The sequence below is a fragment of the Pongo abelii genome, chromosome 4 (genome assembly GCF_028885655.2).
Source record: "Pongo abelii isolate AG06213 chromosome 4, NHGRI_mPonAbe1-v2.0_pri, whole genome shotgun sequence".
Lineage (NCBI taxonomy): Eukaryota > Metazoa > Chordata > Mammalia > Primates > Hominidae > Pongo > Pongo abelii.
This window is the reverse complement of record NC_071989.2, coordinates 127,730,118-127,750,052: the sequence shown is the minus strand read 5'-3', so window position 1 is coordinate 127,750,052 and position 19,935 is coordinate 127,730,118. Positions and strand designations below refer to the sequence as shown.

The window sequence follows — 19,935 nt, the reverse complement described above, 5'->3', positions numbered from 1 at the left end:
AACTCTCTCAGGGGCACTTTCCCAATACTGTTAATTTGGGAGGGAAATACAGTCATACTGGTTGAACACAAAAAGTTAATTGTTTCGAACTACTTCATAAATGAAACTGTTAGGTATATGGTTTGGCCTAGGAGTGCCATGCAAAAAGTAGTAAGACTATAAACTGCCATAAAGGAAGAAGGTCTGGAAGCACTGTGCTTTCCAGAAAGGCTATACCAACTACTGATTGACTGACACAGGGTCTTGCTCTGTCACCCAGGCTACAGCTGCATGATCACACTCACTGCAGCCTAAACCTCCTGAGCTCAAGTGATCCTCCCAACTCAGCCTCTCAAGTAGCTGGGACTACAGGTGTGTGCCACCACACCAGGCTAATTTTTTTTTTTTTTTTTTGGTAGAGACAGGGTCTCACTGTGTTGCCCAGGCTCAAACTCCTGGACTCAAGCAATCCTCCTGCCTTGGCCTCCCAAAGTGCTGGAACTACAGACACAAGACATTGTGCCTGGCCTATACCAATTTTATATTCCCTCCAGCTGTATGTAAATTATCTTATCCCAACCTTAAAAATACTATTTTCTTACACTTTGAAAATATGAGGCAAAAATAATATGCTTTAATTTGTATTTTTGGATACTGGGAAAAATTTTTTTCTTTTGTATATTAGTCATTTCTATTTATTTCATTAATTACTGTTCCATACCTTTTGTCCACTTTTTCTTTTTTATTATTATTATTATACTTTAACTTCTAGGGTCCATGTGCACAATGTGCAGGTTTGTTACATATATATACATGTGCCATGTTGGTGTGCTGCACCCATTAACTCGTCATTTAGCATTAGGTATATCTCCTAATGCTATCCCTCCCCTCTCCCCCAACACCATGACAGGTCCCCGTGTGTGATGTTCCCCACCCTGTGTCCAGGTGTTCTCATTGTTCAATTCCCACATGTGAGAACATGCAGTGTTTGGTTTTTTGTCCTTGCAATAGTTTGCTGAGAATGCTGGTTTCCAGCTTCATCCATGTCCCTACAAAGGACATGAACTCATCCATTTCTATGGCTGCATAGTATTCTATGGTGTGTATGTGCCACATTTTCTTAATCCAATCTATCATTTATGGACTTTTGTCCACTTTTTCTATTGAGGTTGTAGTGCTTTCCAGAATTTTTGGAATGATACTATGTATCATCATTTTATTATTTTCCCTCGATTTATGGAAATATACTATAGAGTCTGACATGCAGAAGTTTCTAATTTCTATACAGCCTAAACTTCTGATATTGAGCTTTCATTCCTTACCTCTATATTTGCTTTAATCTACCTGAGTATGAATGTCTACAGTATACTAGGCAATATTCTAGGCTAGGCTGAATATCTGTCCCTGTTCTCACAGAGCTAACATTAAACTAGGGGAGTCAAAAAGTAAAATGTAAACAAATAATTAAAGCCTGTTATAAATGCAATGAAGGAGAAAACAGGATGCTATCAGAATATAACAGGAAGAAACTACTTTGGATGAAATGAAGCCAGCCATGCAAACAGCTAGGAGGAGAAATTCCAGAAAAGGCAAATGCATAGACATTGAAGGAGTAAAAGCTGATGGTAAGGAACTGAAAGGAAGGACAAAATAACAACAAAATAACTAGAATTAGCATTACAGGTGATGGGGCAAGTGGCATGGGATGAAGCCTGAAAAAGGAGCAAGGGAAAGAAACATCATACACAACATGGTAACAGCTAACTTGGATTTTATACAGGTGCAAAAGGAAATCCTGGAGATTTTTTATCAAATGGGATGATAAATATGAACCAGTAATTAATGAAAGTAGTAGAAATGACTAACATACATAAATAATCTAATCTGATTTACATTTTTAAAGGATTACTCTGGCTCCTGGGTGGAGAACAACAGACTGAATAGGAGAGACAAGACTGGAAGAAGTAAGACAGGTGAGAGATGACAGAGGCTAGGATCACTGTGATATCCCTAGAGAGGAAGAGAAGATGAATTCAAGATATATTTTGGAGAAAGATCAGACAGAAGTAAGGAAGAAAAGGATACAGAAGGGCAGAAGGAATCTAAGATAATTTTTACATTTCTGGGCTTATTAATTTGGGTAAATAGATGATGGTGCCACTAATTAAGAAGGAAGAGACTGGGAGAGAAATATAAATCACAAGTTCTATTTTGGTCACAGTAAGTTTGACATGCCAGAAAGTTTCCCAGCAGAGTGGTCAAGTAGAGGGTGGTTCTCTCACTATGGAGCTCAGAGAAGACTAAGTGGAGCCAAGTTCCTCGCGCGGCAGGCCTTTGTACTAGTTGTTTCCTTAGTCTGATGACTCATTCTGATACTCCGTTCAAATCTCTATCAGGCATTTCAGGTACCTTAGAAAACCCCCAGAAGGTATTTTAAACAACCTATTTAAAATAGTTCCCCTGTCCTGTCACATTCTAACTCAAGGGATGACAAACAACAGCTGGAGAACCAGATCTAGTGGCTGTGTGTTTCTCTAAATAAAATTTTATTGGAACACAGTCACACTCCATTATTTACATATTCTCTATGGCTACTTTAAGGCTACAATGGCAAAGCTGAAGAGCTGCAACAGAGACTATCTTGCCCACAAAGCCTAAAATATTTACTATGTAACCCTTTACAGAAAAAGTTTGCCAGTCATTGCTCTAACACTCTACTCAGGCTTATTCTTCTCTAACTTGAGATTTTATTTCTTTTGCATCAGTACACTAAAAGAAGCTCCATACAGTAGGGTTTTGTCTTAATTCAGCCAATACCTAGAACCTGAATAGGTACTAAATAAATTCCTGGAAAGAAATTAACAGAGGGTGCACTGCATTGCCAAGCACTATACTAAGCTCTCCATACATATTATTGGGTTTAGTTCTTATAACAAGCCTTTGTAAACATTACAATTATTAAACTCATTTTACAAATGAGAAAAATGAGGCTTTTGGATGAAGTGACAGGGGCAAGATTCAAATTTAGATTTTATCTGATGCCAAAGACTACTTTTTACCTACTATACTACTTTACAATTCCTTTTAGTCTTTCTATACAGGAAAGTCATATATTTCCTCATTTATTCAAATTACTCCTATGTGAAAGTATTTTTAAATAACTGCACTCAGCCATTTGTTTGAAACTCCTTCATTCTAAGAATCAATAAGTTAGTTCCCTTGGAATTTCTAGCTACATAATCACAAATTGAAAATAACAAATTTTTCTCCTCCATTCTAATTGCCACATCAATTACTTTAATTTTGTATATTTGTGGATTGGTCAAAAGTTTCAAAATAATATTAACTAAATAATCATCACAGAAGGCACTCTTGTCTTAATCATGATTTTCCACTGAAATGCCTCTAAGATTCACCCTAAGTAAGACATTGGCTATTATGTTAAAATATCCTTCTAGTTCCAATATTCAATGATTTCTTAATCTTATTTATTGGGAATGTCTAATTTTATGTAGTATCTACTAATGTCATATGGTTTTTCACCTTTGAACACATAACAGAATATATTAAAAAATCTAGATGTGGGTTCAGTCTTAAAAAGTGTCAGGTGAAACTCCATTAAAAAAGAAATATATGACCTGTCAACCAGAATATCAGTAGCAACTGTGTCATCTTCAGAGTTGTAAGAAACCTGGCTTATAAATCAGAATTTGGGCATCAGCTTAAAAACTGCAATTGTCAAAGAGGAAACAATGAAACAATGAATAAATGAACATTTGAGAACATTACCTTCTGAGGGTCAAGCTTGCCCAGGACCACCTCCATGAAATCTTCATCTGAAAGTATGATTGTTGTATCAGCAGCACCTTTTGCAGGGCCTTGGTACACTTTTCCAGAACCACTTTTCAGGTCAATAGCTGGGAAAAATAGGAAGAAACCAATGTGTATCTTTTTCTCTCCACAAAATGAGGGTAAAATAAACCAAGTAAAATGCAGACATTTCTATCGTTTCCACGTTAATGTGGCACTTATTCTACACATATTCTATCAATCAATTATACATTATCTGTCATTTAGAAAAAAAGCAAAATATAGAAATACAAGAATACAGAAATTTGAGGTAAAGAAGTGGAACTTCCAGTTCTATAGTGGCTCAGTTCATGGTCTGCAACCATCACCATCACCTTGAGTTTATAGACACCTATAAGATCACAGCTAATCTTATTGCAGAAGTGAAGAAAGAGATTGTATTCATTTTCTCTTAGTGGCAGAATTCATTATAGGCATCTTACTGTTGATTTTTAGCTCTGTATTTATTAATAACTAAGCTTCTGAAAGAGTCTATAACAATTTCAGTCATACTTTACAGCATTTAATGAGGGAGGGGTGAGGTAACAAATGAGAATATGGCATTTGAAAACTTGGAGACCCCTGAGGATCTTATTGGGATATATACTTTACAAATCACAAAGGGTCACTACAGGAGAAAGAAGGAACTGTTTTTGTTTATGCTACCTTCCCTTAATATTAGGTCTTTGCTGGCACAAACATGTTTTGTCTTTGTATCCCCTATACTTCCTTGAAGAGAAAATACTTAGGAATTATTTGTTAAATGGAAAAGCACATGAAAGAAGGATGTCTACCCCAAAAAATATATATATAATATATATATATTAATAATAACAAACACAAAGAAAAAAACCCAGGTTAAAAATTAAGATTTTTTTAAAAATCACACCAAGAGCATATTACTTTTGTGTTATTCCTGCCAAAAGTTCATAAACTAAAACTAATCATGAAAAAAGCATGAACTAAAAACAAACCAAGACACAGGCTATAAAATAATTGGTCTCCAGTCTTCAAATATCTCAAAATTGGGAAAAGCAAAGACTGAGGAACTCATCCAGATTAAAGCAGACTAGAGACCTAAGAACAAAATGTAATGTATAATCCCAGATGGGACCCTGATCAATTCTTTTTCTTTCTTCATTTTAATAATGAATACTAATTATTATTGTTTTGCTATAAAGGGCATTATTGGGACAACTGAAATATTAACAAGATCTGTAGATTAGCTAATATACTGCATCAATGTTAATCTCCTGATATTGATCTTTGTTGTGTGAATAGATAAGAGAATGTCTTTGTTCTTAGAATATGCTAGTAGCATAGTCTCTTAGGCATAAAGGGACATCATGTCTGCAAGTTACTCTTAAATGCCTCAGAAGAAAAAAACACATATGATGGAAAAAAATAGTAAAGAAGATGAGATACAAATTTTAACAATTTGAGGAAACTGGATCAAAGACAAAAGTTCTCTAGTATTTTTGCAACTTTTCTGTAATTCTCAAACTGTTTCAAACAAAAAAAGTACAAAATGATGTTATAAAGATGAATAACACACAGAAGATGGAAAGTCAGAATTGTTTTAAGTGATTTTGTGCATTTGTGTGTACTTTTGAAGATAAATGTACATGAGCATGCAGTCAGGAGCTGCTGTTAGTAAGAGAAGAAACACTGTTGCTTTGGGAATAGAGAGTAACCCTGAGGCAGATACACCTCCAACAAATAGGCCCCCATTCCTAACTGCAGAGCATATATCCTTTTCAAGGAAAATCTTTCAAGACTTTTCTATAAATGCATGAGACACTCATTTCAATCCAAATCCAACGTTTGGAACCAACACCCTTGAGATTTAGTTTATATCCAAGTTGAGAATCCTAAGCGGCAATCTGGTTTGACTGCTAGAAGATGAGTACCAACCCAGGAGCTCAGAGGTTTTAATGATCACATGGTATCCTCAAGAATTAATTATTCTGGTATCAAAAGAATGCCAGTTCCCAAACCTCTGTACATTCTTACATACTGTGGCAAATGTCTAAGATTCAAAATAGATAACCTCTAACAGTCAAAGAACAACCTCATCCAGTCACATCATCATACAGTACATATATAGCACATAATGGAGGCTTGCATTTAGTCCAGATATGCAGACTTAACTCTACACAACTAATTATGGTACATGCCTTTTAAAACTCGGCTCATTTTATTATTTATTCAAACAAAAACAATATTCAAACAAAAATCCATAGTATCTTGCCAACTAAATGTAAATTCCACTTATGTTCCTATAATGGAAATGATTACAAACATGTGAAAGGAAACCAAATTTAAATTCAGGAGGAAAACAACCAAACTGCTCAATGCCAACCAACTTAAACCTATCATCCTAAAGAAAACAAAACAGATTTTGCTCAGCAACATTGTATTCAGCACATGGAAATAAGTATTTGTAAAAAGTTTCAGTAATATTATTTTACAGGTATTGGATACATATAAACAATAGATTTCTATTTGAAAGTACAGGATTGTCTTTGCCTAAAATACCAATAAATTGCATATTTAAAACCTGTGGGCCAAATTCTATGATATTCATTTTGTTTACAGACAAATGGAAATTTTAGAACCATTATTCCATAAAGTGAACAGGAACAGCAGGACCAACAAAGATTTTCCTTCCATTTTCTTCCTGCATGTCATGAAGCAAGGTGGTGAATGAAGCCAATGTTCTTGGTTCCAACTACTAATTCCTCAAATATGCTTTCCAACTCTCTGCCTCCAGCTATGAAGTTACTCCTAAATTCCAGGCCCACAGTCCCCACAATCTAGTCCAGATCTTGGTTGGCTACAGTGTTGGTACCACAACTTATCTTCTTCTCTCCCAAACCTCCCTCCTCTACCTGTTTCATACTCCTAGTAAAGCAGTCAACATCCTCAAGCACATAGGCTCAAAATCACAGTATTAGTTTTGACTCTTTCTCATTCCTCTTGATTTTTAGACATAATCAGTAGCTAAGTTAGCCAATTCAATCTTAGCAATGTTCCACATAGGCCCTCTCCTCTCCATTATTACCATTTCCTTAATTGAGGTCTTCCTTTCACTCTGCAATGCAACAATCTTTGTTTCCTCAACCCCAGTATTTCACCTTTCCTGACACACAGCCTGTAAATAATTATCCCTATGGATTTAAAAAAAACAAAAAAAAAGGCATCCTGTCTATTCATATCTGTAGTCTCCACCTAGCAGAGAACTTGGCATATAAATACTCAAATGTTCATTGAATGAACCAATCCTCCCATTCTCTGAAAGCAGAGAGCACCCTTTTCCATGTCTCTTATTACTTGTGTTCTACAAGAATTATTTATATACCTGTACAGGTCCACAAGTCCTTATCTGAATGAACTGCTTCAGGCTGATGTGTTTTGGAATTTGGAATTAGATTTTAGGAAGGAAATATAATATATAAAACATGTATTCCATATTACAAAAGGCCCCCAACGGTGCAACAATCTATAAACAAGCATATTACTTCTATACTTGTCTAACTCACACTAGGTGAGTTAAAGACAATCGACAGCATCATATAAGTCCAAGTCAGACTTCACCACCAGTGAATCATGACAAAAAAAAACTTCATTTTTAGAGCTTTTTGGTTTCTGGAGTTTCAGATAAGAGTACCTATGTTTTAATTTTTAGGAGCAGACTATTCTGTAAGTCACATAAATCCTCTGATTCTTTATCTTCCTTATGCCTTTATGTCATCTTTCATTTTCTCTGAATTTTTACTGTTGCTTAGAACAATAAAATAGGATTCAAAGGGTCTACTACAACAACTTCTGGCTAGCTTTAGAAATTAATAGTAATAAATACTATAAAATATGTTAGTTACTTATGAAATATCTCATCGGTATCATATTATACTTACATATTTCACTCATACTTAATAAAAAATAAATATCACTATCCATACAATAAACGTATTATTTTAATAGAAGCCAAAGCATCAATTTCAGAACCTTTTTTTAAAAGGCAACCATACTATTTTCTAAAACTATGCTTTCTACATGGCTTTTAGCACTCATTCCAACATATACAGAGTCAGGCTAGTTATTATGTGTTATTGACCATACTAGAAGCTAGAAATAGACAAACTGCAGCCATTTCTCAAGGTTAAGCCCAAAGTCAAATGAGAGAAAACATACAATTATAAATGACCATAATACAGTAAGATAACTTTGACAAGCAACAGACTCTGTTGAAAGGGAATTCAGGGACTTATTGTTCTACCTCCTATCCATTTTCATCTTTTCAACCTAATTGAAGAATCTCTAGGAAAATAAAGGTGAGGTTAGAATATTCTATAATTAAAGTGTGTGCCATGATTAAGGATGTGAGTTACACAGCAGATGCAAAAGATCTGACAGAATATTTTTTCTTTATTCTTTTTATCCTCTAATTTCTCTTTCTTCACAAAATGGTACCAGGGTCCCTTTGGACCTCCACATCAGTGAAAAGAAATATGACTGCTTTCTTTCTGCGGCAAGATGTTTTATATTGGGTGCATGGCACTCTAATAGATAATTTCCCTAGATTAGATAAACAAACACCTTTGACTATAATCTGTATATATCTAGAAAATAGTGATTTTATATTGATAATTAAGATAATCCAAATTATTGTTTTGGTATGAAGAAAATAATTTTGTAACTGTCAAATATCATGACTTAAAAATACTTCATTTTGACTTGATGAATTTGCCTTATGTTTAAGAAACTGAAGATTAGATAAAGATGCATATAGCCAAGATGACCGTTTAAACTACTTTCAAGGATTACAATGAAATCTTAAAACAGGTATTTTCATTTCAATTGATTCCCTACATCTCTTACACACACACACACACACACACACACACACACACAACCCCCCTTTGGACATTCCCAAACCTATTCATTCCCACAGGAAAAGAAAAAAAACTTACCTAAAAAGGTAAGATTTACCTATCTTCAAAGGTCTTTAATTGTTAAAAAGATACTTTATTTACTAAGAATTACCTTAGAATATTATAAAATCAGGGCTATAACTTACTCCACTTAGCCCCAATATTTCCACCTTTGGTTATATGCCATTCAAATACAGCATTTACTTTCTTCACCACCTCAGGCCCAATATCCTTTAAGCGGCGTCCTATTTCCTCAAATACGAGGGTACTCTGAAGCTTCCCGCCCTAATAACAACAAAAGAAAAATAAACTTTAAAAGTTCTGTAAAAATAACTCAAGGAGAAAAGTGATTATAAAACATATGTGCAAAAAAAATGATTTTTTAAAACTCTGTACATAAATAAGTCAGTTTTCTTCATACAATGTATCTTTCATACTTTCTTTATATTTATATACATCACTCAGAACCTCAGTCCTCTTAATAAGAGGATTTTACTTTTACTAGAATTCAGAAATAACATTTTAAAAGAAAAATAGGAACTGGACAACTTATGTTTTAGCTAACTTCAGAAAGATCCTGATCAAATTAATCAACTTCTATGGTCTTGTGTTTTTTATTTATAAAATAAGACTAAATTACATGAAGCCTGAATTTCTTTACAGCTCTAAAACTTCTTAAGTTTTGGGTTTTTTTTTTTTTTTTTTTTTTTGAGACAGACTTGTTGCCCAGGCTAGAATGCAGTAGCGCAATCTTGGCTCATTGCAACGTCCACCTCCCGGGTTCAAGTGATTCTTCTGCCTCAGCTTCTTGAGTAGCTGGGATTACAGGAGCCCGCCACCAAGGCTGGCTAATTTTTGTATTTTTAGTAGAGACGGAGTCTCACCATGTTGGCCAGGCTGGTCTTGAACTCCTGACCCTCAAGTGACCTAACCACTTCAGCCTCCCAAAGGGCTGGGATTGCAGGCGTGAGACACCGAGCCTAAGTTTTTTTTTTTCTTAGACCATTCTTAAGGGATTTTAATTTTCAGTCAGTTATGTGGTTTATGACAGACAATTAAAGATCATGGGTATTGAAACCTCAATATTACAAAGTTAATATTTCAGAGACAGAATATAAACATTTTTATCAAAAGTCTCAGCATGCTAATAAAGAATACAATGTTTTAATAAATTATACACACTACTGGTTTATATATTTGCATACAAAGCTTTATATAAATCTTTAAATCAAGAAAAAGGTACAAGATATTCAACTTTTTAATCTATTTTTCTCCAAAACGCTGTTTGCTTAAGATTCTGATTAAACAACTGATTTATTTACCCTAAAACTAGAAAATTATGTTCTCTTGAAAGATATCCTAGTATCCTGCAAAACAAGTTTTTTAAAGTTCATAAATTGCCAGAGTATTCCTTCTATTCCAAGCAGTTTTGAATTAATGTCTTTCACTTCAAGAATTAAGAATAGTTTCATGGTTGTTAATTTTCTAAAGTAGCCTAATCACTCTTAAAGTCACCTTAACTGAAATTCCTAAATGAGGAAGCAGCTTGGCTACTAATTTTTATAGCCTACCTCAGAGGGTGTCTTAGCTGAAGCATCAGATGTTGGTGCAAGATCCACATATGCATTTGAAATGACAATGTCTCCAGTTTCTTGGACCTTAGGAGGAGAAGAAAAAAAAAAGATTTATTCTGATTACAATGGAAGTGTAATTTCACTGTGTAAAACAGTTCAAAGTTTAAAATTCATATTTTTGCCTCCTATGAAAAAGAATATAATAATCCAGATAAAATAAAAGGCTGATAAAGTAAATGTCAAGATGAACAAACATAAAGGCTTTCTGATTTAATACAACTGTTACTAACCCTGGCATTATAATCAACTGGAGCCCTTTAAAACAAACAAACAAACAAAAAAACCCTATGAGGTCCCATCCCCCAAAATTCCAACGCAAATACACTGATAGAGACTGGGCCTTGGTATTTTGGGCATTTTTTTGGGGGGAAGTGGGGATCGGGGATGAACTCTTATAAATAGAATTCAGTCCATGCTGAATCCTTATAAATAGTAAAAGGCATAGCACAATAGCCACATGAGATAGTGGTATTCAAAGTACATTTGTTCTGCTAATATAGAATAAAATTGGCTAGGAACAAATCATAATAGTGTTTTTTAAGCAGTAATTCCAGGTCTTATTTCAAGAGGAAGTGTACACAGCATAAACTGAATGCCTAAATAGGCTTTTATCAAAATAGTCATTAAAGGAATTCAAATTCTAATTCCTAGTCCTTCATTTCAAATTATTCCAATGGCTATTCTTTCATAAAAATTATGGTATTACTACAAATGTATAGGATAAGTTTCTAAAGTTTAACGTAGCATTTATTAAAACTTTGATTTTTAACAATCAAGATCATTCTCTTGACTACATCTCATCATATTTTGGAGGAAAAAAGATCTTTCAAGTAATTTGTTCACTTTACTTCAAATTACATACATTGAAAAGCATAAAAGCATGGAAAGAGATAATTAATGAACAAAATGCACTTTAGTAAATTACTTTATTGTTACCAAAGTCAAGCAAATCATTTTAAAACACTGGTTTAAAATGTTTCTTATATCTTAATAGGAAGGAAAGGAAGAATGGAGGAAGGGAGGGAGAAAGTGAGAAAAGGAGGAAGGGAGAGAAGGAGTCCTAAAACTAATAGAAAAAGAATATCTATAATCACTGAAGAGAAATATAGCTAATATGCTGAAAAGATAAGACAGCATGCTTACAATTTAACAAAATGGCAAGAATACATTATATTTAGACATTTAATCATTTCTCAGCCCTTCAAGTTTGTATCCATAGAAATTATTTACATACTATTCATCAACAGAATTTCAGGAAAATAAAAACCTGTAATATAGTCATGGTCCTTAACACTTTTAGAGTTCATAATCTTAATCAAAAAGCAAAACTTACTCATACAAAACAAATTAGAAAATGTGAGGGCTCCAAAATATATGGCACAGGTATTAGCTGCAAAGGCTTTCAGAGAACACCAATTTGAGTGTATGTATGGGCAGGAAAGTGGGGAATAGTAAGAGACTGTCTCTAAGAGCAAAATGGAGCTTGAACTTAAGCCTGAAGGACAGGAGGAATTTGAAAAGTAAAATAAACAATATATACAGATTAAGCAGGAAAATGATATACAACCAGCAGAAAGGTATTAGGAGTAAGGCAACCAAGTAAGAAGAATTTTGCAGAGTTATCTATTTGTGAAAGAAAACATGATACAGAAAAGACATTTGGGGCCTGTAATCAAAGCTTTGAAGCGATGCTGATCGGGTTTCCATCCCAGCTCAACCACTTGCTGTGTGACCATGAGCAAGTTATTTAGGACACCTAGATTAGATTTTCTTAGGAACCTAGATTTTCTTATATTTACATACAGATTTATTATGCATATTAAAGAAAATACTATTGCCAGTTTATAGGTTCTCAATAAATAAAAGCTGTTACTATTATCATTGGAGTTGTTTAATATGCTCTATATAGCATGAAATGATCAAGCCAAAAAGTATTAGCCTGGTCAACTGTGTTAACAAAAACTGTCTTTTAATAACTTGCAAATAAAACAACGATTGCATGTCCTTTCAGTATTTTACTGCAGCATTGCTAACAGCCTCACCCCAAAATAACCTCGTTTACTATTTGTTAGGCCCAGACTCTGTGATGTAACTTGTTAATTTGTGGATTTTTGTGTAATCAAGATGCATATGATTTCTGTCCAGAGAAAACTCATAAAGGATAAGATTTTATTGTTCTATAGGATATTAACTAATTTTGTTTCTAACTCTGCAAAATTATTTTAGAATGACTTTCCTATTGGACCACATAAACTGTTGTTCTGTCTTTTGAACATGTTTTATCATATTGCAAGATCCTTCATTAATGAGTCAAACAGATTTCTGTCATGTTTTCACTATATATCTGTCTGAGTCATGCCTTTAAATTTTTTAAGATGATATTTTGACAATGACTTGATTGACTAGTTGAGCCAAAAAGACATGGTTGGCTGGGTTTTCAGAAGAGCTGGGCCACTGCTACATAGATAGCTACCAATTTAGTTGAAAATAAAAGAGAAAATAAAACACAAGGTGCAAAACACTTCTATTTTATTTTTTTTAAGTGTTGCCTGATAAATAAAAATTTTGAAAATGCCAGACAAGATGTATCTTATTTTTAATTAAAATTTACCATTACTTAAAAAGAACTTTCTATCCATAGTACTAACCAAAAAAAAATGATAAGACGGAACACAATGATAAAGCATGTGAGAAGGGTGGCAAAGCAAAATTCATACCTTGGTTTGAAAATGAATTCTGTTTCCTTCCTTCCACATCTCAGTTTGTAGAGTTTGTCCTGGATATACTGGTTTTGCAAAACGAGCCTTTAAAAAAGAATTGTGGGGTTAAAAATGTTTCAAAAGGAAACTCTTTTACTTGTAGGAGGAAAAAATTGAAAAGGAAATTAGAGAGCACAAAAGAAAAAAAAAATCAAGGTTTAAAGATATTTAAATTCATAAAAGACCTAAGTATAATATGATAAAATTAGTAAATAAACATGTAACTAATATAAGTAAGCCAATTCCTTGTCTTTCAAAGTATGGCATCAAAAAATAGTGTTTTTTATCTTGACAAATCAAGAAATAAAACCATAATCATATTAGGTAGAGTTACATAGGTACATCAGAACAACTTAAAGTTAAAGGTGGTACAAATTAAGTGTGAGGAATGAGGCCTGGGGTGAGTATACAGAGCAAAATAATTCCACTTTTTATTTCATAATTTCTTGTATTATTTTCTCTGTGTATATATTACTGGATAATAAAAAATAGTTGTAATAAAACGAAAAACATGAGAGTAATCAGTGCTATCAAAGGCAATGCATCAGAAAATATATTTTCACTGCTGCATGGAGGATAAATTAAAAGCTTTTGGAGCTATTTGACAATGTCTTAAACTTTTTTAGGTGTACATCTTTTGGCTTAAACGTACACAAAAATAATATGGCATGGATATTTTTCCTTGTTATTTATAATGGATAAAAATTTGAAATCAACTAAAAAGTACAGAGTTAAAACAATATGCAGTCATTATATTGCTGTAGAGGTATGTTTATTGGATTTAATCAGCCACTTAACATTTTTAATTGAATTAAGGAAAATGATAAAAGTTAAAAAAAGCAAATCTTGAGTTTTCAAGGCATATGTACTGATATATATATATATATGTACCTAATTAATTTATAAAGCAACCCAGTTATCTGTTAAAATTGCAACTGTGCATCCTTCCAGATTCATGTGCAACAGAGCTATTTATAGCTACAAAAAGAAAGTGTGCTGATTGCCAGGTCAATGAAATAATAAAAATGTACACTGCTGTAGTACAATACCTATTTTCAATTAAATCACTAAAACCCCTTTTCTTCTCTAAAGATAGAAAAAGGAAGTAATATTCAAATTATGTAGTAATATACATTTACCTTAATTGCCTTGAATCTTGATACATCATTATCTGCAAACTGCTGTAAAACATGCCTGGCAGAAAATCCAAATGTACATAATCCATGTAATATGGGCTTCTCAAAACCTAGGAAAAGAGAGAACACTGAGTTAGATACAGGTACCTTTAAAGTTTAAAAATCAAGTATAGTTAATTCAGGACTTTAAAAACGTCTTTAGACTGCATTAGCAGGAATTATACCATCTTTTTTAAAAAACAAAGTAGATACTTTTTAAAGAGTATTTCCTGGGAGGAAATTATGAAATAAAGAAAGAAAGAAAAAAACAAAAAACAGGAAAAGAATGTGAGAGATCTGGAAACAATTGTTTTGTTTAGTTTTGGTTGTAACCATGAAATCATCCAGGGTACTCTCAATATCCACATAGGTAGATGATCCTTCCCTAACCTTTCAGTTCCTTGCTCTCTCTCCAATGACCTTGTCCTTTGTGATAACTCAGACACCCACCCTCATGGTCCTATCCTAGACCTCGCACTAGCAGGAACTTCCCTCCACCACAATCTGAATTTCAAGTGCACTATTTTCTGAACACATTTCCTACCTTTCCATATCCTTTGCATAAATGTAATAAATAAAATAACTTTTTTTAAATGTTACTCAAACTACCAGTCATAAGTAGTAGTGTCTTTACATTATTTAATTAAATATTGAATAGCTAATATTTTTCATTGATACATATTATCGGCAACTCACCTGCTAGACTAGCAAAGTTAGGATCAATGTGTAAGGGATTCCAGTCTCCACTGAGGCGGTACAAAGCAGCCTGTGGAGAAAGCATGAACACAGCTAGAACTCAGTGTTTTGTTAGAATACATTAAATGGAAAATAGAAAACATGGCTGGTTATTGGTATTGAGAGGTAACAGCGTGCTGGCAGTCCTCAGAGCCCTCACTTGCTCTCAGCACCTCCTCTGCCTGGGCTCCCACTTTGGCGACACTTGAGGAGCCCTTCAGCCCACCGCTGCACTGTGGGAGCCCCTTTCTCGGCTGACCAAGGCCAGACCCGGCTCCCTCAGCTTGCAGGCAAGGTGTGGAGGGAGAGGCACGAGCGGGAACCCGGGCTACGTACCCGCCGCGCTTGCAGGCCAGCTGGAGTTCCGGGTGGGCCTGGGCTTGGCGGGCCCCGCACTCGGAGCAGCCGGCCACCCCGGCCCCGGGCAATGAGGGGCTTAGCACCCGGGCCAGGGGCTGCAGAGGGTGCACTGGGTCCCCCAGCAGTGCCAGCCCACCGGCGCTGAGCTTGATTTCTCGCAGGGCCTTAGCTGTCTTCCCGCCAGGCAGGCCTCAGGACTGCAGCCCGCCATGCCTGAGCCTTCCCCCGCCTCCCTGGGTTCCTGTGCAGCCCGAGCCTCCCTGACCAATGCCGCCCCCTCCTCCACGGTGCCCAGTCCCATCGACTGCCCAAGGGCTGAGGAATGCAAGCGCATGGCACAGGATTGGCAGGCAGCTCCACCTGCGGCCGCTGTGCAGGATCTATTGGGTGAAGCCAGCTGGGCTCCTGAGTCTGGTGGGGACATGGAGAGTCTTTATGTCTAGCTCAGGGATTGTAAACACACCAATCAGCACCCTGTCTAGCTCAGGGTTTGTGAGTGCACCAATCGACACTCTGTATCTAGCTGCTCTGGTGGGGCCTTGGAGAACCTTTATGTCTAGCTCAGGCATTATAAATACATGAATTGGCACTCTGTATCCAGCTCAAGGTTTGTAAACACACCAATCAGCACCCTGTGTCTAGCTCAGGGTTTGTGAGTGCACCAATTGACACTCTGTATCTAGCTGCTCTGGTGGGGCCTTGGAGAACCTTTATGTCTAGCTCAGGGATTGTAAACACACCAATCGGCACTCTGTATCCAGCTCAATGTTTGTAAACACACCAACCAGCACCCTGTGTCTAGCTCAGGGTTTGTGAGTGCACCAATCGACACTCTGTATCTAGCTGCTCTGGTGGGGCCTTGCAGAACCTGTGTGTCGATACTCTGTATCTAACTAATCTGATGGGGATGTGGAGAACCTTTGTATCTAGTTCAGGGATTGTAAACACACCAATCAGCGCCCTGTCAAAACAGGCCACTCGGCTCTACCAATCAGCAGGATGTGGGTGGGGCCAGATAAAGAGAATAAAAGCAGGCTGCCCGAGCCAGCAGTGGCAACCCGCTCGGGTCCCCTTCCACACTGTGGAAGCTTTGTACTTTCGCTCTTTGCAATAAATCTTGCTACTGCTCACTCTTTGGGTCCACGCTGCTTTTATGAGCTGTAACACTCGCCACGAAGATCTGCAGCTTCACTCCTGAAGCCAGCGAGACCACGAGCCCACCGGGAGGAACGAACAACTCCAGACGTGCCGCCTTCAGAGCTGTAACACTCACCACGAAGGTCTGCAGCTTCACTCCTGAGCCAGCGAGACCACGAACCCACCAGAAGGAAGAAACTCCGAACACATCCAAACATCAGAAGGAACAAACTCCAGATGCACCACCTCAAGAGCTGTAACACTCACCGCGAGCATCCGCGGCTTTATTCTTGAAGTCAGTGAGACCAAGAACCCACCAATTCTGGACACATTTTGGCGACCCAGATGGGACTTTCGCCTGTTGCCAAGCGGTGGGACAATCGCCGAGCGGTGAGACTGTTGCCTATCGCCGAGCGGTAAGACTGTCGCCTATCGCCGAGCGGTGAGACAATCACCTATTGCCAAGCAGTGAGTACCATCGGACCCCTTTCGCTTGCTATTCTGTCCTATTTTTCCTTAGAATTCGGGGGCTAAATACCAGGCACCTGTCAGCCAGTTAAAAGCGACTAGCGTGGCCGCCGGACTAAAGACACAGGTGTCAGGCTTTCTGGGAAAGGGCTCTCTGACAACCCCCAACTCTTCGGAGTTGGGACTGTTGGTTTGCCTAGAACCAGCCTCCGCTTTTCCTGTACTTCTGGGAGCCAAGGGTTGACAGAGAGGAGAGCCAAGGGTTGACAGAGAGGAAAGCCATGCAGCTCCGGGGTCCCGACAACATGTTGGTTGACCCTGCGGCCATGAGCGGAACTCTCAAAAGCATGTCGCCCAAGCAAGACTCGCCCATCTATCCTGTCTATCTGGGCCCTTGCCCTCTGGGTCCTAATGCCTGCCAGACAAACTTCCTCTCACCTCTCTTCTCTGAGGTTAGACCCGCTTCTAAAAATTGCTACCTGTCTCTGGTGCTTTTCTAGTTTCTCCTATAAGAATGATTTCTAGTATAAACTCCAGGACTCTGTTACCATCTTTAGGCACCCGGGCTCACCAATCAGAAAGACATAATTTTTGCCCAAAGCCCCATTGTAGTGGGGACTACCTGGAATTTTAGGATCCCTCCTCAGACTAATAGGCCCAACCGAAGCTAGGATATGGGGAGCCTTAGAAAGCGTGTCCTTCCTATTCATATAAGTGAGGACAAAAGGTGTCATTCCTCCAACTCTGGAGATCCCTTGCCTCCCCCAGGGGATGGCCCTCCACTTCATTTTTGGGGCGTAACATCTTTATAGGACAGGAGTAAAGTCCCAATACTAACAGGAGAATGCTTAGGACTCTAACAGGTTTTTGAGAATGCGTCAGTAAGGGCCACTAAATCCTATTTTTCTCGGTCGGTCCTCCTTGTGGTCTAGGAGGACAGGCAAGGGTGCATGTTTTCGAGAATGCGTCGGTAAGGACCACTAAATCCGAACTTCCTCGGTCCTCCATGTCGTCTGAGAGGAAAACTAGTGTTTCTGCTGCTGCGTCGGTGAGTGCAACTATTCCGATCAGCAGGGTCCAGTGACCGTTGCGGGTTCTTGGGCAGGGGGAGAAACAAAACAAACCAAAACCACGGGTGGTTTTGTCTTTCAGATGGGAAACACTCAGGCATCAACAGGCTCACCCTTGAAATGCATCCTAAGCCATTGGGACCAATTTGACCCACAAACCCTGAAAAAGAGGCGGCTCATTTTTTCTGCACTACGGCTTGGCCCCAATATTCTCTCTCTGATGGGGAAAAATGGCCACCTGAGGGAAGTATAAATTACAATACTATCCTGCAGCTTGATCTTTTCTGTAAGAGGGAAGGCAAATGGAGTGAAATACTTTATGTCCAAGCTTTCCTTTCATTGAGGGAGAATACACAACTATGCAAAGCTTGCAATTTACATCCCGCAGGAGGACCCCTCAGCTTACCCCCATATTCTAGCCTCCCTATAGCTCCCCTTCCTATTAATAATAATCCTCCTCTAATCTCCCCTGCCCAGAAGGGAATAAGCAAAGAAATCTCCAAAAGTCCACCAAAACCCCCAGGCTATCGGTTATGTCCCCTTCAAGCTGTAGGGGGAGGGGGATTTGGCCCAACCCGGGTACATGTCCCCTTCACCCTCTCTGATTTAAAGCAGATCAAGGCAGACCTGGGGAAGTTTTCAGATGATCCTGATAGGTACATAGATGTCCTACAGGGTATAGGGCAAACCTTTGACCTCACTTGGAGAGATGTCATGCTACTGTTAGGTCAAACCCTGGCCTTTAATGAAAAGAATGCGGCTTTAGCTGCAGCCCAAGAGTTTGGAGATACCTGGTATCTTAGTCAAGTAAATGACAGAATGACAGCCGAAGAAAGGGACAAATTCCCTACTGGTCAGCAAGCCATCCACAGTATGGATCCCCACTGGGACCTTGACTCAGATCATGGGGACTGGAGTCGTAAACATCTGTTGACCTGTGTTCTAGAAGGACTAAGGAGAATTAGAAAAAAGCCCATGGATTATTCAGTGATGTCTACCATAACTCAGGGAAAGGAAGAAAATCCCTCTGCCTTCCTCAAGCGGCTACGAGAGGCCTTAAGAAAATATACTCCCCTGTCACCCGAATCACTCGAGGGTCAATTGATTCTAAAAGATAAAGTTTATTACCCAATCAGCCACAGATATCAGGAGAAAGCTCCAAAAGCAAGCCCTGAGCCCTGAACAAAATCTAGAGACATTATTAAACCTGGCAACCTCGGTGTTCTATAATAGAGACCAAGAGGAACAGGCCCAAAAGGAAAAGTGAGATCAGAGAAAGGCCACAGCCTTAGTCGTGGCCCTCAGATAAACAAACCTTGGTGGTTCAGAGAGGACAGAAAATGAAGCACGCCAATCACCTGGAAGGGCTTGTTATCAGTGTGGTTTGCAAGGACACTTTAAAAAAGATTGTCCAATGAGAAACAAGCTACCCCCTCGTCCGTGTCCACTATGCCGAGGCAATCACTGGAAGGTGCACTGTCCCAGAGGACGAAGCTTCCCTGGGTCAGAAGCCCCCAACCAGATGATCCAACAACAGGACTGAGGGTGCCCGGGGCAAGTGCCAGCTCATGTCATCACCCTCACTGAGCCCCGGGTATGTTTAACTATTGAGGGCCAGGAAATTGACTTCCTCCTGGACACTGGTGCAGCCTTCTCAGTGTTAATCTCCTGTCCTGGACGACTGTCCTCAAGGTCTGTTACCATCCGAGGAATCCTGGGACAGCCTGTAAACATGTATTTCTCCCACCTCCTCAGTTGTAATTGGGAGACTTTGCTCTTTTCACATGCCTTTCTTGTTATGCCTGAAAGTCCCACACCCTTATTAGGGAGGGATA

General features: G+C 38.0%; 1 protein-coding gene across 1 annotated transcript in view; it reads right to left on the bottom strand.

The window, feature by feature from the left end:
* The window catches only part of HSD17B4 (hydroxysteroid 17-beta dehydrogenase 4), a 99,584-nt gene that overhangs the window by 2,017 nt on the left and 77,632 nt on the right, over positions 1-19,935 (bottom strand). Inside the window, exons 18-23 of the mRNA XM_009240978.4 lie at positions 15,027-15,096; positions 14,295-14,401; positions 13,114-13,200; positions 10,334-10,420; positions 8,909-9,047; positions 3,769-3,896 (exon numbers count right to left, since the gene is read on the bottom strand). Coding sequence (XP_009239253.2) covers positions 3,769-3,896; positions 8,909-9,047; positions 10,334-10,420; positions 13,114-13,200; positions 14,295-14,401; positions 15,027-15,096 — 618 coding nt within the window. The remainder of the gene's footprint in view (positions 1-3,768; positions 3,897-8,908; positions 9,048-10,333; positions 10,421-13,113; positions 13,201-14,294; positions 14,402-15,026; positions 15,097-19,935) is intronic.